The sequence below is a fragment of the Acomys russatus genome, chromosome 8, assembly GCF_903995435.1.
Source record: "Acomys russatus chromosome 8, mAcoRus1.1, whole genome shotgun sequence".
NCBI classification, from domain to species: domain Eukaryota; kingdom Metazoa; phylum Chordata; class Mammalia; order Rodentia; family Muridae; genus Acomys; species Acomys russatus.
Genome location: NC_067144.1, coordinates 66,659,807 through 66,683,540, shown reverse-complemented (window position 1 = coordinate 66,683,540; position 23,734 = coordinate 66,659,807). Strand labels below are relative to the sequence as shown.

The 23,734-nt window shown below is 39.2% G+C and overlaps 1 protein-coding gene across 7 annotated transcripts in view; it reads left to right on the top strand.

Moving 5' to 3' along the window:
* The window catches only part of Grik1 (glutamate ionotropic receptor kainate type subunit 1), a 370,429-nt gene that overhangs the window by 322,064 nt on the left and 24,631 nt on the right, over window positions 1-23,734 (top strand). For all 7 annotated transcript variants that reach the window (XM_051150186.1, XM_051150183.1, XM_051150189.1 and 4 more), the window contains 3 exons: window positions 5,192-5,310; window positions 9,761-9,978; window positions 21,730-21,955. In XM_051150186.1, the coding sequence (XP_051006143.1) occupies window positions 5,192-5,310; window positions 9,761-9,978; window positions 21,730-21,955 (563 nt within the window). The remainder of the gene's footprint in view (window positions 1-5,191; window positions 5,311-9,760; window positions 9,979-21,729; window positions 21,956-23,734) is intronic.

Below are 23,734 nucleotides of genomic sequence, written 5' to 3'. Positions count from 1 at the left end.
GGATCACCTGGGATAGCTAAACTATAACTAAAATAATGATAAAATTATTTTAAGATATTTGGTTTCTGGAATAATTGAATAAGCCGAACAGAAAAACAAGTTAGCTAACAATCACCTTAGGAAAAAAAAAAATGGAAAGAAAGATGCCAAAACCCTTAGTGTTCAGGAAAAAAATACTTAAAAATTTTTGTGAGAGTCTTCTTTAAAATCACTGGAAAGTTAATAAGAAAATTATAGAGGAACACTGACAAAATTACACTGTAGAAGATGATTGATTGGTTGGTTGGTTGGTCATTTGATTGGTTGATTGATGGCTTACTGATTTATTGATTCTGTACTGGGGATGTTATATAGAGGCCTTATGTATGCTTAGCAAGCCCTCTGTCACTTAGCTACATCCTCAAGCCATTATAAAGACTTTATGATACTCTGGAAGTGTTTCAATTTAAGTTTTATCTTTCAAGATTAAACTCTGTCCTTAATATGTAACCATTATACTTCATATAATTCTTCCAAAGTTTTTTATCCCTCTCAGTTAAACATATATCTAAGTGCCTTTGATACTGAACTTGAAACCACTACCTTATTTTTCTGTTCCTCTTAAACATTTGATATTCCTAGATAAACTATGTTTTTAAAAAATTACTTTTTAAATGCCCTTGTTTCTACTCTTTTTCACCTTTCAGCAAAAGTTGACAAATTTTTAGCCTAATCAATTTTTTTCTTCTCCCCAGGAATTTATAAGAGTAATATCTCTTCATGGTAGCTCTTTGTCATTGTCCACTGTCAAGTTTTGATTAATGCTTGGTAACTTTTACACATCATAATTACAAAGAGAAAAACCTGGGAAAATAACCCAAGCAGGGAATGTGCAGAAATCCACAAGTCAAGCAGAGTCAAACCAAATAAGTGAGCTCTGATTCCTGGATATTTAAGCATTCAATGGAGACTAAAGTCTGGGAGTTCTCAACACCTTGTAAAATGTGCTATTGCCAAATCTCAAATTTTATGTTTTTGAAATAGTAGTCAAAGTTCTACACACACACACACACACACACACACACACAGAGAGAGAGAGAGAGAGAGAGAGAGAGAGAGAGAGAGAGAGAGAGAGAGAGAGAGAGAGAGAGAGAGAGAGAGATTATCAACTTCAAAATTTCAGTCATGTCACAGTCAAGAAACCATGCTCAAGATAATTTTAAATTTTTATTCTTTGAAAATAATTTTAATCAGTTATTGACCTTTAGAGATGTGTCACGGTTCCTAGGTGAAGTTATATTGCCCTGGAAGGAATAGCCACATAGTAATGAGGGACAGGCCACATTGCGTTGATTTGTAACACTTCTCTGCCTGGGATCCACCCCTGACTCAGCAATTAAAAGGACAGGGGGCAATAAAATGTGAGTTTTCATGCCCCAAGTCCATGGTTTCTTCAAACATTAACTCTTACAAATGAAACAAGCAAGGCACTGGTAATGGAATGGCACATAACTTGTTATAACAAAGTTGGCCAAAGCCATTGGGAGGAAAACAGTTTGTCAGTGTGGCCCAGAAGCCCCTCACAAGTGGAAGGGACCCTATTGCACTGCATCTCAACAGTGACTTTAGTTGCCATCAGGATGTGTCAGAAAGCCTAACATTCACAATCCTCCCATGCTTTGTCTTGTCCATGCCACTACAAGCTCTTGGTGACCCAGAGTCTGTGTCTCGATTCCACATGACCCACACCTTTGTAGAAACTGCAAATGTGATGCTTAAACCCAAAGCCCAGCTAAGTGGGGGATGGCTCTCCTTCACTGCCCATCATCCCACCAAAGACCATGAAGCTGGTCACTCTGCACCAATAGGCAAGACGCAGCATGGTTTAGTTGCCATCCTGGTCCTTTGCACTCAAGTTCAGTGGCACAGGAGTGACAATCAGTTGATCTCATCATCACTCTTTGCTCCAGAGAAGCTTCTGGATTTATATTGTGAACTGCATCCTTTTATAATTTCTTAAAGCAGAAGGATAAAGCCCAATCCAGCATTTAAGCTAATACCCTCACTCAACAGATTCCTAAAAGTTATTTGTTGAACTGAATTAAATTTATAAAAGTTATAAGACATCAATGGAGCAAGATAAGGAAAACCATACAAAATGCTAGTGAAGCCAGGCTCCTGACAAGTTTGGATATTAGTGTTTAGATGTGGCCATTGACTCCCTCAAAATATTTAACTCCAAGGAATTGGGTTCATGATGAACATAAGGCTGAAATGAGCCAAGGTTCTAAATTCAGGGCTTGCTTACATTGGTGACTTAGGTCTGTCTTCTGAAAATGACACTTTCAAAGCTGGTATTTAGCAAAAAGTAAAAGCTAGGACTCGATGATGACTCCTTGAAAGCAGAGTCTAAGGCTACAGTACAAAACTAATGGTGGTATAACAATTTCAAATGGGCATTTCTCCACTGAAATAGAAGGATCCTTCTATCTTCAAAGCAGCCAATGTCTATCAATAATGAGAAATAGATATTCCCTTCAATTTGAAATTTTCACAGCGAGGACTACTTCACAGCTTTTTACTTTGTGCAAATTTTGTGTGTCTAAACCCAAAGTAACTGTTCGCATTGTAGATCCACCAGTTTGCTCTGCTGCGTTTTGTTATAATGCTTTGTTTTAAATACGGAAGGTCTTTCTATACAGCCCAGGCTGTTCTTTAACTTCCTGTAGAGACAGACTGGCCTCAAACTGAAAGCAATCCTCTTGCCTCAGCATCCCAAATGCTGGGGATACTGTCATATATGCAAGTTTTGACCTAGATTCTAAGCACCTGTCCCTTTGTCATGTTCCTGACAGTTGGTGGTGGCTTACTAAGGGTCATCTGGGATAATGGTTTCAGGTGGCTATCCCTACAGACCATGTTTTGGTCTTTTCCTTAGACCTCCTCTTGTGGACATACTGTCACTGTGGCTATATTACGCAGGCTTTACAAGTCTCAAACTGAAATATCTGTACCTATACAACAAGAGTGTCTTTCTCCATTGTGAAAAAGCCAGTGTCTTACAGCATAACCCGTGTTGCTGCTTAATATTCTGTAGCTCACATGCTTCCAAGTCATTCTGGATCTTGGAGAAAAAAGAACCAGCAGCCTCCTGAAGAGCCGAGAAGCACACTGATGTTTACATGTTTCCCTCTGCTCCACAGAAAATCCAATTAATTGCTCACAAGTGTTAAAGTATTAATATGGGGGAAATTAAAAGTAACATTCCAAGGACACGTGCTCAGAGATCGGAGTATATTTAATGGGTAAACAACAGAATATTAGGGGCTGGTGATTTCCAGGTTTTATGGTCTACTTGAAAAGCCTGTATTCTTGAATGCATAATCCTTCTAATTTATTGCAATTAATATTTTAAAATTATTGTACAAGGAACAATGATATTGTTTAAGTAACAGCATCTTTAGTCTGCATGCTGTTTCAATTATTAGGCTCATTAATATCAGTATTCGTTCTTTCAGCTCAGCAAACTACTATAGTTATGAGTGTATAAATTCAAAACATAATTATACTGTTTCAACAGTAATTAAAACGTATTGGCATGGCACTAACAATTAAAACTTTGTGCATAAGCTTAAGGGAACCTACATGGTGTAACCTGCAGCTTGGGAAAAGCCACAGGAAAGAGCTGGGTGACATTATGGTGCGATAAATGACCAGGCTGCTATCCCAATGGCCCTACGATTCCATGAGAAGACATTGCACACTTTGTGGAAGGTGTCCACGGCTTGTGAGAACATTTGTCACTAAGAGGAACTATCTTACCAGTTCCTTGCACATGATTTGAAGCATGCCCGGCTTCTCCCTGGAGATAATACGTTCTCCTTCAGCCCATCTCCCTGATGCACCTGCAGCCTCCTATTGTTTACTGCTAAAGCCTTGTGGCTTGGAGAGCATCCATATGTTCTCATCGGCGGTATGGTATTTTAACATTAACAATCCTTTTTGCCTTAAAAGGACCCAGAAGCAAATGGCAAAGCTTCTAATGCTATGAATTATTGATTCTTAAATTATTGCATATAACTTTTCCGAACATCTGGAAATGTCTTTAAAAAAAAAAAAAAGCACACCTTGCTAGTGTAGCTGTCTAAAATAGCCTTAGATCACAACCTCCTCTGGATTACATAGATCAGACCTATTCTTAGAAAAACAGAAAGGGCTAAAACTGTAATCACTTCTGCACATTATTGTTTTAAATGTTACTCCTAGACATCTAGATTTCCCCCATTTTATAAAATGATAAACTGAGGGCAAAGAACTCCAGTCAAATTCTTTGTGTAGATTTCCTCAATAACTCATCATATTTCTAGAAATTTACTACGCATGGCCCCTTGCAGGCAGAGTGATAATGCCATAGAAAACACTTTACACCTAGTGCTGGTGCTTATATGACTGCAAGGCATAATTTAGAAAACAATTCAATTAAAAATAAATCAAGAAGCAAGCATGAGCTTCCAATTTCCCTCTCTGAGCCTTGAAGTTAATGCTAACATACCATATTAGTATATATTACATACCTAAAGCTGGGCTATGAGCTTTCCAGATTTAAACTTTTTCTTTTCATGAAAGGATTGAGACTTGTATTTCTATATAGTATCTTTGAAATGAATGATATATGCCCCCAAAATCCAGCCCTTCTTTTTGTTTATGTGGTTTTTTTTCTTTATTCCTGCACCATTTGTGAAATGCTATAATCTGCATAAGGATCTCTCCATGGAACTATAAGTGTCCCTGGAGGGCAAGTGGTCCTCACAACATCTAACAACATAACACAGTTCAACTGTGTAATCCTTATGCCTTGTATGATGCTCTTGTTACCCCTCACTGAGGTCAGATCTTGGATGAGAGAGCTTTTCTTTATGGTTTTCCACTTGCTCAGTAAAATGGAAATGAGTGAAAATGCAGAAGAACACAGTAGGTGTAGGTCTGAGGGGTGCAATCTTAGCTACCAACAGGTTTGACCCGGAATTGAGAAGCTGCTGAATTCTCACCCAAAGACTTTGGCATGTAGCCCAGCAGAGCTGGAAATGGCTACACGTGGTCTTCACTCCTGTGGCTTCTGCTCAGTGGTTGGGTTTCTCCACTGCTCGGCGGGTTTCACTCTGCTTCGTGTATATGTCTCATATTTACAAACTGTTTCTGTTAATTATCGCAGGTTTACACCCTACGAGTGGTACAACCCCCACCCATGCAACCCTGACTCAGACGTGGTGGAAAACAATTTCACCTTGCTAAATAGTTTCTGGTTTGGAGTTGGAGCTCTCATGCAGCAAGGTACACCGGTTGCCCATTGTGTCACTTGCATCCCACAGTCTGCTGACAGGCTTTCATGCTGGTAAACTCCACCATGAAGCTAGACAGTAGGATGGAACACCCAGGGATAGAAACGAATAGAAACGGACTTTCAAGTTAGCTCTCAGACGACGACAGAAATAGATTCTAAATGGGACTTCCTTGCTATGTGTCTAAAAAGAAAACTTCTTTCAAACAATGACCATACCTTCACCTGAGAACAGTGAAGAATAAGTAAGCTACACTGGATATTTTCTCATTGACGTAATCAAATAAGTGAATGGAAGTAATTTCATGGATATTCATGCTCTGTATGACTTGAAGTTAAGAGGACAGTTCATCTGGTATGGGAGGCATGGCAGCAGGAGCCTGGGGCAACTGTCTCATTGTGTCATCAGTCAGGGAACAGAACAGTGACTACTGTGCCCCCCATTCTCTCCTTCCGTATTACTGCTTCCTCTTCATTAAGTTTGCCACCTCAGCCCATAGGACCACGCTACTTACACTCAGGGTCTTCCCTCCTCAGTCAACTCTTTCTGGAAACATCTTCCTGGGCATCCCAAGAAATGTGTCTTCTAGATGACTCAAGTCTTGTCACGTTAACAATATAGGTTATCTATCACAAAACCTTAGATTTTTGTTTAATAAATGCATTTCCATAGATTGACATGTCTCTCCCTTCTTAGCCATAGCTTCACAGGCCAAAGGTTTAAACGGAATGGAATTTAAATCCTTTGATGTTTGAGTTCACTTGGATTCCTCCAATTGCTAACAGGAGCTAGAACTGCCACCTAATTGCCACTCTGACAAACCCTACTGAGATGCAACTTGGCTGCCCAATAACTTTTTACAATCTCCCTTGACTGGTAACCATAGCAACCGTAAACTGTAAGGGTTGGAGAAATAAAACTGAAACCAAAGAAATGTAATATACTTTACCTTTCTCTATGATTCCAGTGATTTTTGTTTTTGTTGTAGAGGAGGGAAAAGTTGTTTGAACCTCTGGAACAAATCCATCTTGTTTGCAGATTTTCTTCAGCTTTGATTCAGGCATATGGTATACCAAATATTTCCAAGATTAAATGCATTAATTTAAGAAAATCATAAGTCACAGATGCTGTTGTGTTCAGAATATGTTTCCATTTGACAATAAGCTTTAAAATAAATTAGCAAAAGAAAACCCAACTGAGACATACATTAAACATGTTTATGATTTGGAATTCAACCTAAGGTTTTTAATTAGGATGTTGTTATCATATTTGAAATGTTTACATCATGTGAATCCAACAAAGACAGAGAAAGAGGAAAGGGAGAGAGACAGAGAGAGAATATATATGTATATAGATACATATATATACATATGTGTATATTGGTCTTTGTTATGGAAATACCTCGTAATTTAAGAAATGGACACATCTATTTTTTATAATTATTCATAGTGATCGGGAGACTGTTAAATGGATGTAGACACAGCAGATTTAGTAGAAATCACTTGCATGAATTCCAAACATAAGACAGAGCTATAAATCCTTCAAGATACCCCATTAGAAGGTGTGCCTTGCTTTCCCAGATCATTTAATTCTTTAGGGTACTTATCATGTGAGCAGTTATTCTCAGAATAAAGAAAGCCTCCTCTCATCCTCCCAACTGGCCCTCTCCGGCAATAGAATAAAAACAAATACACACAAGCCTCACTGAGCAGGTTGCAAGCCTACGCAGGTGTGTGCCTATTGTCACATGCATATGTCCAGCTTTAAAACCTCACTCACATATTGTCCCCATTTGGAGTTTACCAGCATCCACAGCAAACTGTGGGATGCAGTGTCTGTTAGTTACCACTACCTTGGATACATGACAGTCAGCCCCAGCCAGACTCTGCTTGTCTTGAAGAAGTTGGCAAACATATGTCAGGTGCAACAAGCATTTCCAAGTACAGTGCTTATGCCTGTTAGTGCCTCTGCCCTTGGTACGTGGCATTGGACCAGGTAGCTACCCTCTATCTATTCCCCCCTGTGTGCAGAAGCCTGTCATTGTATTAATTGGAAACCACTTTGCTGCATTTTTGTTTTAATGTGATGATCAGACTTTCTCTTTTCTACAGAGCCTGAGCAAAGTCTGGATCAGGATTGGCTGTCATGTCTGCCATAAAAGGCACTAAAGAGACTTCAGCAAGTATTGTCTCATCTTGAGTATTTCCAGCGGTGTTTGACTCTGCACTGTTACTGTTTTTATGACTTCATCTTCTAGGGCACTGAACATGTGCAAATCATCTCTTCTTGAGAGAGGCCATTTTGAATACATCAAATAACATTAAGAATTAAGAAACAGAATTGTCTGAAATTTTTAAAGCCATCAAAGTAACATTAAAATTTTTCATTAATACCATCTAAGGAGAGTTTAAAATGAAATTTCATTAGATTGCTACATTTTCCTCTAAATTTCTGAGAATTTCTTCTAAAATTATAAATATTTATTTTATAGTTAAAAAGATATAAATTTATGTTTTCATGTCAAATGGCTGTTCATCTTTAAGTCGATTTCTACTGTCATATAATACGTAATTATGCTTGTATACAGCTAAGTTGAAAACTATCTTTTCACAAATGCAATAAAATAAGGATGAACTGATAGCAGAAAATCTCTACCTATAAGGCAAGGAAAAATGTATCTTTAATGTGATATTTATCTCCCATAGCTATTTTATGAAATAAATCATATTTTAATAGCAGCTAACTAAAAATCTAAAATAATATCACATTGCCACAAGGCTGCTAGATCAATTAAGCACAAAGATAAGCGGCAACCTTGGGCTTTAAGCTCCCACACCCATAGGCATGTAAATCCTATTAAAACCACAAGATCAAAATAACAGCAACAGATTATTCTGCTAAATCCTTGGAGGCAATTTAATGGAAACAGTTACAAATTTGTGTAATGTTACACACAGAAATTCAAAGAAACAAAAGAAGGGAATGCAAACTACAGTCAATCCATTTGTCTCATCAAAGGGAGCCAAGCACAGAAACACTAAGAGTATTAAAAGAATTATTTCTGTATTCAAATCCCAGATACTCTGCCAGTCTGTATCTGCTTATCCCTAGTTTTGAGTTGGTTTTGATTTCATGAGCAACACAGCTGTCTGCTAGTAGACAAAACCGGAGAATAGACTCACTCATTTGCAGACTAGTAAATTCCAATTTTTCTTCTCATCTCACCTCGTTAGTACCCACACAATTTCACAGCACCCAACTGGTATAAAGGAAGGATCCTCAAAACCCTATGTTTGGCCCACTGTACTCAAGCATTTCAGGCTTCTGGGATTGTTGATGGGGCTGTTCCCCTCCCCATTTAGTTGGACACAGAAACTCTGCCATGGCATCAGGTTCATGGATGTAATACTTGGCACATCACAAGAGTGGGCTTCAGGCAAATGGACTAACTGAAGCACATTCCTGAACCAACTCAACTAATGTGGACTCAATTGTACCTCTGGTTGCTTGACATGAAGACATCTACAACTCAAAGTTGACCTAGACTCTTTTCAAAATGTTTGCCCAATAGAACCTCTCCCGGGGAAAAAACTTTTTTCTTTGTAAACACATATTAAGTATCTCCATGTTACCTTCTAAAAGCAACAGTGGCCTGAGTGGTAACTAAAATGAGTGTTCCACCCAGACACGATATCTTACCACCTGGGAAAACAGCCAGTTGTGAGCCAATTCTTTATTTAAGGATTAAAAAAAGTCTCTTGAAGAACATATTCTATTTCAGCCAAACAAAATTGTAAATTAGAATATATATATATACATACATATATATGTATGTATGTGTATATATATATATATATATATATATATATATATATATATATATATATATTCTCCTTAAGGGTAACATTAAACAAAACAGAATTCATGCATGTCTGAGCTTTGTTTCACATTATCTGAAAATTCCAAATTGTTTTTTAAGTTGCATGTTATAACTAGAATTATTGGGAACCTTTTGAAAGGTCCTCACACTGTTTAACCTTAAATAAAAATAAGTTATAATTTTAAACCTTTTCATTGTTATATAAAAGCCTAGAATATCTTATTTCCCTCTAAATAATGCATGAGGCAGTAATAAGGTCAGGATTCTTAGGATAAACTCTTAACTTTTAAGCAACTAAATGCATTTTAGACAGTCTATCTTGGGGCTAAAAGCATCTTTAGGCCATCAACTCCAAATACTTCCACTGTAATCAGAAGTAATAATAAAAGACTTGAAGAAGGGGCCACTTGGATTTTGTGCCATTTTCTAGAAAATGCATTCATTTCATCTTCATACGAGATGGTCTTTGAGGAGTCTCTTCCCTGTAGCATAATGACCAGCATAAGTCTCCATTTGCTCGCTGACTTGGTTTAATATCTTCACTCTGGTGATGCTGTCACAGGATCAGAGCTGATGCCCAAAGCTCTATCGACCAGAATAGTCGGAGGAATATGGTGGTTTTTCACCCTAATCATCATTTCATCCTACACCGCCAACCTGGCTGCCTTCCTGACAGTAGAGAGGATGGAATCTCCCATAGACTCTGCAGATGACCTGGCCAAACAAACCAAGATAGAATATGGGGCAGTCAGAGATGGCTCAACCATGACCTTCTTCAAGGTAAGAACCTGGCAAAGCCTTCTGTCTCATGCTGGGATAACAATGAGGAAAAGAGAAAGTTTCTTCAACAGAGAAAGGATACTGGGCTACATTTCCAATGAAATGAATTTCTGATGCTCTAATCCCATTATAAGGTACTATGTTCACAGCACAAAGACTTTCTTCTGACACTTCTTCAATCCCTAATTTTTTGTTTGTTTGTTTACTTATTTGTTTTTGTTTTCTGAAGCAAGATTTCGTGTAGCCCAAACTCAGTATGTAGCTGAACCCGGCCTCCAAGTCAGGAACCTTATGCCTCTACCTCTCATATGCTAGAACTTGTAGACACGGGCCACCACACTCAGCCTGACTGCCAATTCAAGATGCTGAGATCTATGGATTAGCATTCCCTCTGGCCTTAAATTTTTTTACATGTATTTCTTTATTGTGCATGTGACTGTATCCACACATCATGGCACATGTGTGGCAGTCGAAGGATAATTTGTGGGAGTTGGTTTCCTCAGTCTTGTGTGTCTCAGAGACTGAACCCAGGTCATTAATCTCAGCAGCAAAGTGCCCTTACCCAGCCCACCTCACTGCCCCCCACTCTGGTTTTATATTTGAATCGTGATACTTCCTGAATAAAGTCTAATCATGCTTCTACAAAATGAAGATTTGAATAACACTACTTTTTTGTTCGGTACTTGTAAGATAGAAGCATGTGACAAAAAAAAAAAAAACTTACGTTGTTCTTGGAAATAAGTTGTAGAATTAAAACCAAAAGCATCCCAGAGTGTCTGAAGCTCTCCAGGAGCTATAAATGCTTTACGAGCACCAAAGGAGAATAATGTTAAAGTAGGTTGAGTTTTACAATCAAGTCCATTTCACTGTCCAGGTCTCTTTAATTAGTGACTAACAATAATAAAGCTGATTTTTACCTTGCTTATGGAGCAAGCCTTGGTACTTCTATTATCAAGTCTCAATTATTATAACTCCCATAAAATGAATCCTAATAGACCAGACAGGTTTAGCAATTGTACAGTGTAGCCCTTTGCTTAATGAATGAAAAAGATAAGAGTCCCAGGAGCTGACCTCCTTACATAGTCACATGCCTGGACCTTTCCAGCAAAGGGGCTGAAGCTTCCCATTAAACACTGATGAACACATAAATAACAAGTTTAAACTGTTCTAGTATCCCATCTCACCACAGTCAGAGTGGCTGCCATGAAGAAAGAAAAGAAATGACAATGAATGCTGACAAGGGTGTGGGGGAAAAGGAACCATATTCATTCATGTTGAGAGCACAACACAGTATAGCTATTAGAGAAATCAGTACCTAGGTGTCTCAAAGTATTAAACATAGAAGCACCGTATGCCCCACTGTCCCACTCCTGGGCATATATACCCAAAGGTCTCTGTGCCGTACTATAGATATGCCTGCACATCTGCACACATGATAGCTCTATTCACAATAGCAAGGAAATGGACTAACCTGGACATCTATCAACAGATGAGTGCATTGTGAAGTGTGGTGCAGACACATAGTGAGATTTCACTCAACCGTAAAGAAAAGTGAAATCATGATATTTGTGGGACAGTGGATGCATCTGGGAGGGAAGGAGGCAGATTCTAGAAGACAAAAGTAGCATATTATCTGTCATATGTGCCTTCAGCTCAGAATGTATGTGTGCCTATAAAAGTCAGTCTGTGAAACTAGAAAGGAGACCAGGAGAACAGAGAAGGAGGTGTCAAGGACATGGAGGAGGGCCCTAGGACACAGTGACATGAAAGTGGACAGAGTCTGTGAGGGGAAGAGAAAGAAGGGGCTCAGGGAGATGGCAGAGAAGAAGGAAAGAGAGCCAACAAAACTTATGTTTATTGTTGGTGAGGATGAAAGCTAAGATTTTTCCTGCTAACTAATTTTCTTTTAAAAACTAAAGAAAAAATAAAGATTACAGTTGTCGGGAAATGGGTTTATGAGGGAACAGAAAACATTTTTAACCAGAGCAAACTCTAAAAGCACCTTTGCAAAGTTCACCTTCGGATTGCGAGAAATGAAGTTGTCGGCCTGGGGCTGAGTGGGCTTACGAAGTTTACTAACTTGGAAACAAAACTTACCAGGAGAGGGAAGACAAAGTGGGCGCTTCACTGTTTAGCAGTAGCTCTTCATTCCCCAAGTGGAGAATTTTAACATTACAAACAGAATCTGATGTTGAATCAGGATACGTAGAGATTCGTTAAGCAACAGACTAATGTGAAAATTAGTATATACTTGCCTTGGATGTTAAGAAAAACATGTTAAATGATATTTTCATGTAAAAGACAAAGTCACTAACTTACTAAGTGTATACATCATAAAGATTATGTCTTCCCTAGAGGGAGATATTTTAAGAATAATGATTTCCCAAGTTTCTGAAAAGTTTGGTATTTTACTAGAGGCACAAGTTTGTCAATGTTAACATTCATTACGGTTCTTGTCATAAACAAGGAAAGTCACTGGCCAGGCACATGAGACAGAGGGGAAAGGACTAAAGTAAAATATGTGAATCCAAAAAACTATCCAAAAGTATTTATGTTACTCAACATTATCAAGGAATCTGGAAGTACAGGGAAACAGGGTGCTCTGATATCCCATCGCACGACAGTCAGAATGGTTGCCAACAAGAGAGAAAACTGATGACAATAAATGAGCAGAGGTGATTTCCAGTCCTTTCAGATGCACATGACCAACAATGGAGGAGAGCTGGTCTGTGAGCAGTAGACCTGACCTAACTTTGCTGAACTTGGATCAACTTCAGAGAGTTCTAGGAAGTTTTACTATTTCATAATCAGAACCCAATTTAGTGACTAGTACATAGTAGGTTCTCAAAAATGTGTTCACAGTCCAAACCAGTAACTAGTACATAGTACGTCTCTATTAGGTCCAAAAGAGATGAGAGACAGAGACAATAGATATTCAGACAGACAGATAGATAGACAGACAGACAGACAGATACACACACACGCACGCACGCACGCACGCACGCATGCATGCATGCACATATGGAGGGAGAACAAAGGTGGCTAGAAGCACAGACCTATGGAACAAGAGTCTGGTTGCCATGTGCATTGCTTTAGTTGTCCACCTGTATCCCAGGAACTCTGTCAATCAAGAAGGAACTTCTTTGCAAATAGAAAACAAGGACTGGATCGGATTTTGTTTTTCCCTTGGAGGGAGCAAGCTCTCAGAAAGCTTCAGAGGGTGACAATATTTAAAGTGTTTGCAATCTAGATCGTTCTACAAGAGGAAGAAATGTTCCAGCCATTTAACTGTTGGGATAGTATCAACTGTTGTCACTCAGTGACAACGGTTACAAGTACACTGACCCTCAGACTCATCAATGTGCCATCACCCTTGTGGTGCCTCCCGGCTTCCCAGCCTTCCTGCCATTGCCTCTTAAATCAGCTGTTCCCAACCATGTGGATGGATTCCCCTCTGAGTGTTGGGTTGGGGAGGCGTCAAACAACCCTCAGAAGAGGGGTCATTTCAGGTACCAGGTAGCCTGCATGTCAGATGCTTACGTTAAAACTCGAAACATCAGCAAAATTGAAGTTATAAAGTAGCAATGAAGATAAATTTATGGCTATGGGTCACCACAGCATGCGGAACTCTATTAAAGGATCATAACATTAGAAAGGCCAAGAGCCATTGCATAAGTGAAGGCTTCCAAGAAGCTGTCGTCAGTGGGAGGATTTGGTCTAACCTAACTCATCCTGGCTGGTGGTCGAAGCAGAAACAGAGAAGTCATTCATGCATGAAAAAGACATTTTCACATCTTATCACAGTATTGTGAATATCTTTTTCCCAGAACAGCCCTGGGCAGCACCCCAGCAGTAATAACATGTCCCTTCATTTCATTCCTAAGACAAGTTCTAATCATTCCAGAAGTAAAGAACCATAGGGCTCATTGTTATTACCAAAATTCACAACCAAACAAAAATGTGCTAATGCCTCAAATTTGCTACCCAGGCTATAAGCAAGGGTTTGGGGGTGTCTTTTTGGGGAGAAGGGGGTTACATTTTTATATTTATTTACTTATCTATCTATCTTGTGTTTCTCTGTGTGTGTGTGTGTGTGTACATGTATGCATGTTATGGAACACGTGTAGATCAGAGGACAATCTACAGGACTCTGTTCTCTCTTTCCTCCCACGTGGATCCCAGGGATTGAACTCAGATTGTCAGTGTTGGTGCCAAGTTCCTTTAACCTCTGAGTCACCTTACTAATCAAGAAGGATTCTATTTCTACAATAGCAATTTAAACAACTTACAACAGTCAACAGTGTAATAACAAAGTCCCCCCATATAACGCTGCTGCTGTGCACTACTCTCAAGGGATGTTTTACTAAAGAGTTGCTTCCAAAATGTGGCTGCAAATTGCCTACAAACATTTAAATCCAGACCCACTGACATTTCCTTCTAGACATTGTCATTCTTACAAACAGCAGCATGATACCTCAGATTCTAGAATACCTGAATTTGATTTTCAGATTTATTTTTTTAAATCAACAAAAATCTATGTTTCTAAAATAGCCCAAGTGAGTTCTCCTTTTTCCATTACCTGGATTCACGTAAAGTGTGGTGTGTGTGTGTGTGTGTGTGTGTGTGTGTGTGTGTGTGTGTGTGTGTGTGTGTGCGCGCCATAAGATCCTCTGGAAGTAGTTCCAGGCAGGTGTGAGCTGCCCGGTACAAGGGCTGAGAACTGGACTCAGCATCTCCGGATGAGTGATGCATTCTAACTTCAGAGTCTTCTTCTCTACTCCTTGGATGACATTTTAAAGGAAGAAACTGAGTGATGGGAACTCATAGCTGAAATTTGGTTTCATTGTCATTGGTATGTGGAAATACATTGGTCATCAAAGACTATTCATATGGGCCAGGGAGAGACAGATAGACACAGAGACAGAGACAGGGAGATGGACAGAGAGAGAAATTGAAACACAGCTTACATCACACAGTTTCATAAAACTCTTAGACAGGCTTCCTGCAATTCTAGAAGATAAGTCCCATAATGAAAATGGCAACTGCACTTTTTTGGCCAAGGTCAGAGAACTAATATTTATTATACTCTATATATTCACAAGTTCACGGGCACTCTGAGTCTTAAAGTTTTAATCACCGTGGATCATATAATAGTCTATTTGATCCAAGTGTGACATTCATCACAAGGACAATTAGCAAGCCATGGTTAGGAAAAGGCCAATTGCCACACCAGCCATGCTGGTACTGTTGAGTTTGTTTAGGACATTAGGTATCGGGGAACTGCTGTGTTCTCCTTATCAAGACTTTAATTAATTATAAACAAGTTTATAAGTCATAAAATTCATAATTCAGTAATTCTCAGACTTCAGCAGAAGTTTTCAACAAACAGTTTTATTCATACGTGGGATGAAATGAAGCTGGTTAACAGCCCAGTGTTAACTGTCATGATACTGTCCCTCTGATCTACATACAGGTAGAGGGCTTACTTCTTTTAATCACTCTAAGACCCCAAACAGGAAAGGCTCTTGTTGCTCTTCTGACTTCCTGGGGCACCATCAACATCACAGGAGGCAAAATCAAAGAGCAGCCACACACAGGTTAAGGGCTGTGCATGCACCTGGACTATAACTTCTCTAGACCCATCTGATCCGTTTCTGTACTTTCTACCAAAAAGAACCATTAGTTATGACATCCAATCACTACCTTTCTTTCCAGAAATGGTGTAGTAAGGCATTATTATTTTTCTATCTCTCATAGAAACTAGAAAAGATGCATATGTGCAAAGCCATTCTTTCTCCTTGTTGTAACCTTGTTGCAATTGCCTTGTTAAATAAAGGAATGGACCTAACTTTGGTGTCACAGTGACAATGTGGTATGTCACATTTTTTCCAAAAATAATCTTTACATAAAGGATTAAAGAGACAGGTGAGGCTTAAAACAATTATTTATTGATGCCTCTTATGAACTACCTTCCCAGGAGGATATTAGTTTTAATGCATGTTTCACATATAAGGAATATCATAGACCATTTCATGAAAGTTGACCACTATCAAATACTAGGATAGAAACTACAGCGTTAGGCGAAACCCTGATATTGCAGCTTCTGGAGCCATATAGCCTGGAACCAAGTCTTGACTCCAGCTGGTTGGCTGTGTAGACCTTGACAAGTTATTTCAATTCTCCATGCCTTAACTTCCCTGCCTGTGAATTGAAACTAACATCTAAAGCACGAGATGCTTTTCGGGGTTGCAGGACTTAGCGGAGGTAATATGCTTACACGATCCCTTAGCAATTAAAAGCCATCACCATTGTCACCAATTTTTAACTCCAAAAAAAGTCCTCTCTGTTTCACTCTCTGTGGTAAAAATTACTTTGCTCTGGCTTTTGTTCAGCCAATCTCTAGATTGTGTGCCTTCTGCTAAGTCCTATGCCTATACCAGGACTCACGATCTGAAATTTTTCCAGTGGCCTTGACGGACAGACAGAAAGCCCCATTTTGGGATATGTTCCCTGAGCACATTCATTGCATTTTCTGTAGAACCATTTCCCACATGGTTGGTGAGCAGCAAGGGGGAGAGGCTGCCCTCTTAGAATTCAGCAAGGCAGGTCAATTTAACTCTGCTCAGTGTTTTTTTTTTCCCAGTGCCTCCAAAATGTCAGCACCAAGGCTGGAGGCTGGCATGGTAACAGATAGAAGGGGGAAGGTTAAAAACCTTCTGCGAAGCTTGGAACTGTGAATTACAACAGACATAAGTGCCAAGTACAACCTGCTAAATACGGTACACCTCATATTGCATAGGCAGGAAGTGGGGCGAACGTAAGGACTCCCGTGGGTCAAATTGGCTATGAAATAGTCATGTAAGAAGAAGTTCTCAGTAGCCTCTTGCCTTGTAACAAATCACTGTCCTCCCAGACTCAAGCCAGGGATTACAGAGATTAGATCTACATTCTGTCTAAAATGACTTGGATAAAATGGGTTTTAAAAAATCATCACAGACTTGTCATTTCTAGCTTTTCATGGTCTAGGGACTTTGGACCCGCCGTGGGACTTAGGAGCTGTAACCTTTATAATTCTCTTTGCAGTTAGTGGTTAGTGCCATCAGCAAAGCAAAAGCTATTTCAAGGAAGTCACTGAGCCCAGCACCTGTGGAACTGAGGCTATGGCAGGGAGACAGAGTTCAAACAAAACCACCAGGAAACAAAAGATGAGAGATATTCCTCAAATGTTTCCATATAGAAAGACATTCTTCCTGTAAGACCTTCTTGTCTGAAAACAAGCTCCTTTACTATCAGTGTCAGAAGATAAAAATATATTCACCTGGAAAGAAATAGCTAGAAGTTCAATTTAACTTAACCTCTTAAAAATGTCTCGTATGTTGCTTGCAATGTGGCAATCTGTAACTGTAGACAGGAGAAAAACATGAGGCATGTCTGATCAAAGATGTTTAAGTCTCACTGGGAGAATTCCCTGAAGGGGACCTATGAAATTACAAAGCTTCAGAGAATCTTCAAATGCCATAACGTTCTATTGATTCAAGGTAAGAGTGTGATCTGACACAATGATCATATCTGGAAAGGCAAGAGCCCCCACTGTGCTGCTGAAGATATCTTCTAACAGTCTTGCTTTAAATGATTATTGTTAAATTAAGTCATGTTTTAACATAGTGTGAAACATTATCATTTAATGAAATTTCATTATAATAAGTGAACCAATTCTCTTTCAGGCAGGTACTCTCTGTGTGTCGGCTGCATAAACTTGGATTCTGATTTGTCAGTATCTTTTGTTGATATTGAAGGATTTTTTTAAGGTCAGGATTTCTCAATAGTCTACTGGAGAGACTTCATATAGAATTACTTTGCTCTATATTTTGTTCTGTATGGAACATACCATATTTACAAGGTCATTTTTTGACACAATGCCAAAGAGAAAAATCTCAATATCTTATTCCTAATGTGCATGTGTGTAGGTTTATGAAAATAAGTAAAAGGAAACACGTGTAAACATCGATCTATACATAAGACCTTCAAATACTCTGGCCTCAAGCAGGATTTCACAGGTATTGAGTCTATGAATAATAGGATCCTATATTTTCCCTGTAAATGCCTTTATACTGGGTTGGGGAAATGCTGTGGTAAGCAATGCTTATCTCAAAAGAAATGAAGCATTGAAGGGATGTTTCTATAACTGGAGGTTCTATCACTCTTGAAAGCATACTATACTGCAGATCTCTGTCCATCCTCACATCCTGCCATACAAACTCAGGAGCTGAAAACAGAACTGTCGAGAAGACAAAATGCTATAAAGAACAAGAAAAAGTACAAACAATACCCACATTATCTTCCAGATTCCAACTGCTACACATCCCGAAACACTCCATTTTTGTCCAAATGAATGGAATCTGTTCAAAGTCATCAAATACTCTCTGTATGTGGTATGCTATGGCAAAAGCTACAGCATCCTACCTACAACAGAGAACTGCTTACAAACCCTTGAGCGATTTCTTTAGAAGACGTGTTAGGTCTGCTGAACTATTGACCTGCATCTGAGTATTGAAACAAATAATTAATTTCCTCTGATTAAGAACCTAGGCTCTGGAACAAAAGTTCTGGGAGGAGAGCCTAGCCTTATTACATCACGTTTCAGGGTGGTATTCGATCTCTGCATTGTAAAGCAGAAACCCTAATGGTACCACCCACTCTCTTGTAATGAGTGAGTACATGCGATATGCTCAGAGCAGGACATGTCACACAGTAAACACTGTCTGTCTCGTGGTTGTCACTATTCCCAACCATTTGTAACTGCACCCATGCTCACTGTAAGTCACCACCCAGTGAGTACTCAGCCTGCGTGCTTTATACTATTCGGTGGAAAGTAAGAAATAAGTAATCATCAACATGGTTACTGTAACTCTGCCTTCTAACAGATGACTGACAGGAAATGCTTATTATCTGTCAACTGTGTCCATAGGCACAAAGACAGATATATAATCAGGTTAAGGCAGGCCAAGGAATTCATCTAAGCCTGTGTCCTCTAAGGACCTGAGTGTTTCGATGGGCTTTTGACATAGTCAGTGAAGTGAGAGGCAATCACTGCTCACTGCTCCCATGGTTTCATAGTTTGCATCTTCTCTAGAGTGATGTAGGAGGCTGCCTCCAGCTCAAGAAGGTTTGCAAGCGTCAGGCTGTCATTCAAGCACTTGGTTTGGTCTTTTAACCTTTGCAGTCATTTTTGGCAAGCCATAATTTTAAGAAGTACTAACATTTTCATCTTGAAAACTAATGAAGTTATCTATTAAAAGGCAAACACTGAATTTACTCTGAAAATGCTATTGTAGGGCCTGACAAAAAATGAACCTTACCGAACACAGCAATGCAATAGCCAGAACTAGGGATAAGCAGGAAAGATACCTTTGGCTCAGTGGCTCATCTGCCTACCAACTCTGACCTCTGTGTGTCACCTCTCCCAGGACCTGTTATATGAAAGGCCTGACCTAGAGAGCAAAGCAATGGGCTTGGAAAATCCTTAAATGAAACCTCCCAGCACAAGTTTCTCTTGGTAGATATGCAGTGATGGAAAATTCACTACATCCAAGTGACTGTATGACTTGAAGGCCTCCTCACGCTGTCTGTTTACTATGACTAAAATGCAATTAATATTTTTTTTGTCCTGAGCTTCCACAAAGCAAAACTCTACTTTTCTAACCACAGCATTCAGTTTAGCAAATTTTAAAATAGTGAAAAAAATTAATGTGAAATTGTTACATGGAAGCTGATGTCTATGCTGTGCCAACATAAAGCAAACCAGCAAAAAGACCATGGAAAATGCCAGACCTTTAATAAGTGCTACGTTCTCATATGTAAATCAAGTAAGATTAAAGTCATTTTCAAAAAAATAATCTCAGCAGAGTAGACATCTACCTTACCGACATCATCATGGATCAATGGAAGGAACATTGAATGAATTATTGGGGTTCTGGGGGCTCTAGGATTAGTTCTGATACTAACTTTCATTGTCTTTTTCTGAAGTCTCCAAACAGTCTGCACTAAAATTTCCTCATCTATAAAAGTGATAGTTTAATTGAACCTATCTCTAAAGTATCTGATGACTTGAAAATTGCATGCTTCAAAGAAAATTATTTCCCCTTAAGGTAGTTTCCTGATAAAAGAATAATTTTCCCAGCCATACGTTTACTGCAAAAAAAGACAGAGTGACCTCCCTGCTTTTGTATGAGGAGCTCTTCTCTTCACTAAGAATTTAGAAGTATCAGACTCTTTAAGGCTGAAGCCATACAACAAATGAAGCATTAGCCCTGACACCCAGAACACACCTATCTGGTGGGGACATCGGCTCCTTTTGCAGATCACCTGGGGCTGTGGAGTAAATCCCTGGGCTTCATCATGGCAGAATGGGTCCCATAAAATGTCACTATGTATAAGGTATGTGTATTGAATGGTTACCTGTCTCATAAGATCTTTCTCATGGAACTCTCCAAATGCCAAACAATCCAAATGAAGGCAATTCGTGGGACTTATCAACCCAGGTCCTAAATAGTCGTAGGAGTCAAGTGAGTTCCCAGAACACTTGAGTATGAGCAAGGTACTAGAACTGAGTCCACAGGTACTTCATTCCATGTCTGCAGCCTCTAGTCCTGTTTTGAGCTTCGCTGTACCCCTAAGATGATATGTCTTGGTTTTGCCAAGGAGGCTACATGTGTCAGAACCAGCTTTAGATTGAAAACATCAGTAATTCTCATGATGACATTGATCTTTGAAAAAATGAAAGGGTGTATTGATGCAAATGAAGACAAATTCAGGGGAAAAACTTGAAACATTATGGAAATTACAGAGTAAAAATGTAAAATGCCTAATCATAGATCACTATTCAAAAGAATGGAAATTCATATCTAAGCAATATGGAAATGCAGGCAGTATGTTTTAACAAAGAAAAGAAGATAATGAGGTAATTGTGTCTATGTATGGATGCATATATAATATAGCATATACATAGTCTATTATTGACTCTACCAAAGGCTGCATAAAAGACATGAAAATCATAGGACACTTTAAAATGAAATATGCAGCCCTTGTTATCTAGACCATGATTGCAATGAGAAATTATATACATAAAAAGTCGGGAGAGTCTTCTGGTTTGAATATTAACTAGAAAAGAACATTTACATCTCTTACTTTGTAGAAAATTTAGCCAAGGATGCACTTCTTTGATAAATAAAGCAGAGAGTACAAGTGGCGTATCCCAGCCTATCCTTAGCACAGTAGCGCTGGCCAGGCAGGCACTGGAGCTTCCATGCCTGGAGACAACAGAGCAACCACTGTCCAGCAAAGGAAAGGAAGTAGGGTAAGCAAGTAGGGTCCTGGAAGGAGAATGTTTCCGCTTGGCCCAGTGGCGTGTAAAGCACTGCTCTCAAATGTCAACAGTTCGTTAGACAAGTACTGTTACTGATGCTCATGGTCTTCCTTCCCTAATCGAAAGCAAGAAGAGGACCTTGATCCATGACTTCCATCTGTCAGCATGCCCTTCCCTTCCATAGTGATCCAAAGATCTCCAGGTTTTCTGCCGAGGTCAGCTACGTGTAGCACTGATGTGCCGATGTCGTCTATCCAGTTTCCCGCCTACCGGGAAAGAATTTCTCCTTTATGATTTGACCCACTAGGATGGTGAACAGCCTTAGGCCAAGTGTTTTCAGCACTTTCTGCTGGTGGGTGTGCTTTTTTCTCTCTCTCTCTCTGCAGAAATCAAAGATATCCACATATGAGAAAATGTGGGCTTTCATGAGCAGTAGACAGCAGAGCGCCCTGGTTAAAAACAGTGATGAGGGGATCCAAAGGGTGCTCACCACTGACTACGCCCTGCTGATGGAGTCCACCAGCATCGAGTATGTGACGCAAAGGAACTGCAACCTCACTCAGATTGGGGGCCTCATAGACTCCAAAGGTTATGGAGTGGGAACGCCTATCGGTAAGAGGGGCAAGGCACAAGCCAAAGCTATGTTGGGTGATGTTGACTATAAGTATTCAACATGTTGAGAAGTACAGTGTCTTTAGCAAACTAGCAAGAAGGAGAAATGTCCATTTTTAAAAATAGGCATGGTTTAAATTGAGGAATCTCTGATACTTAAGCTAATAAAATTTCAACTACTATTTATTTTATACCTTAGCACAGTGTAACTATTTAAGATTTGTATGGATTTTATTTTTACGACCAATGTTTTAAAGAGCATATTTTTCCTAATTAGTCTTCATACATTAGTTTTTTAATATCTTACATACCTAGTCTTTATACCTTCAGTTATATTATAATATAAGGAAATTAATTCTACATAGAGAGGAAAATTAATTCTGCATATGGAGGACTATTGTTGCATCTCAGTAAATGAGAAAACAATACCATATCTATCCAAAGAAAGGGGCGGAAATTAAAATGTAAACTTTTCTCAAAGAATAAACTAAAGTGAAACAATAACTCTCCCAAGCATCCAGATATTTCTATGTGTTCAGTTCAGTAGCACAGTGCTTCCTCAAGTCCCCATTGCCTGAAAAGACTACATACCCATATACTACGCTTTTCTGAGACAGTAATAGCAATAGATAACCAAGGTGTCTATGTTCAGGGGACAATTACTGGTCTTTCCGCATAGAAAGCTCCTTCCTATTCTCTCACTCTATGGAAAACTATACTTATAAGATTCTGTCATAAAGCCAGCAGGCTCCTCTCAAGTGCTTTGGTAATCCAAAGGGGAGAACTAGGGCCATCTCAGACTTCAGGCTAATCCAGTAGGAAGGAGTGTTGTGACAGCTGAGCCAGATAAATAAGAGCCCAAGGTAAACTGGATTTATTTGTGTGCATTTTGTTGCCATGTTTGACAGGGATTAGGCAGTGTGACTGTCAATATCAGGCAAGGGTCATAAACTTTAGTGCTTACAGAAACCTCATGAGCGGAGCTGGTTTGCTTTGCTTGAGTGGTATCAGGGATTCTGTCAACTGCAGACTGTTAGAGACCATGGCTTGTCTAAAGAGGCCATTCCCATCAGTCAGCTGTAGAGCCATAGCCCTTTAAGAACAGGTGTGTCTAGAGGTTTCATTTTCCCAACAAAAAGCAAAGTCATAATTTTCCTATTACTAATCATTTGACAGCTGATTAAATTTATTTAAGACCTATATTCAACCCATATTCAACAACACTCATCATATTAATTAACCAAACAAAGAGCTTCAATTTCATAACCAGTTTGGCTCCCCACTATTTATCCATTAGAAATATTAACATATCCTATGAGAAACTAACTTTATTATCACTGTTATCCTCTATCTCTTCGGAAGAACAATTACACTTAGGGAGACTGTAATGGCCTTCTTGGCCCTCTGTCAGCTCGTGTGTAAGAACAGTTTACTGTGTATGCTTGAGGCTACTCAGAATAAGTTACTTGAGTACACTTCAGGAGTCTACCAGTCTGGGTGGTAACTAGTATAGAAGTGTACGGCAATGGGCTGCTGTCGGTCTCCGTTCAGGAAATCTATTTTTATACTTAGGCTGAGCATGTACAATTTTCTGTGCTTAGTTTGATTCATCCAAAGGAAAACTACCCAGTGCACAGTTCCGGGAAGTTCGTGTAGGCTGCAGTGTATCTAATCTCTAGTTCCGTATTTCCCACCATTCAAATAACAGTAATGCTGCCTAAAGGGTCTGGTTAAAAGGTTGAAAATGGCAGCTCTGGAGAGTAAGGTTACAGCATTCCG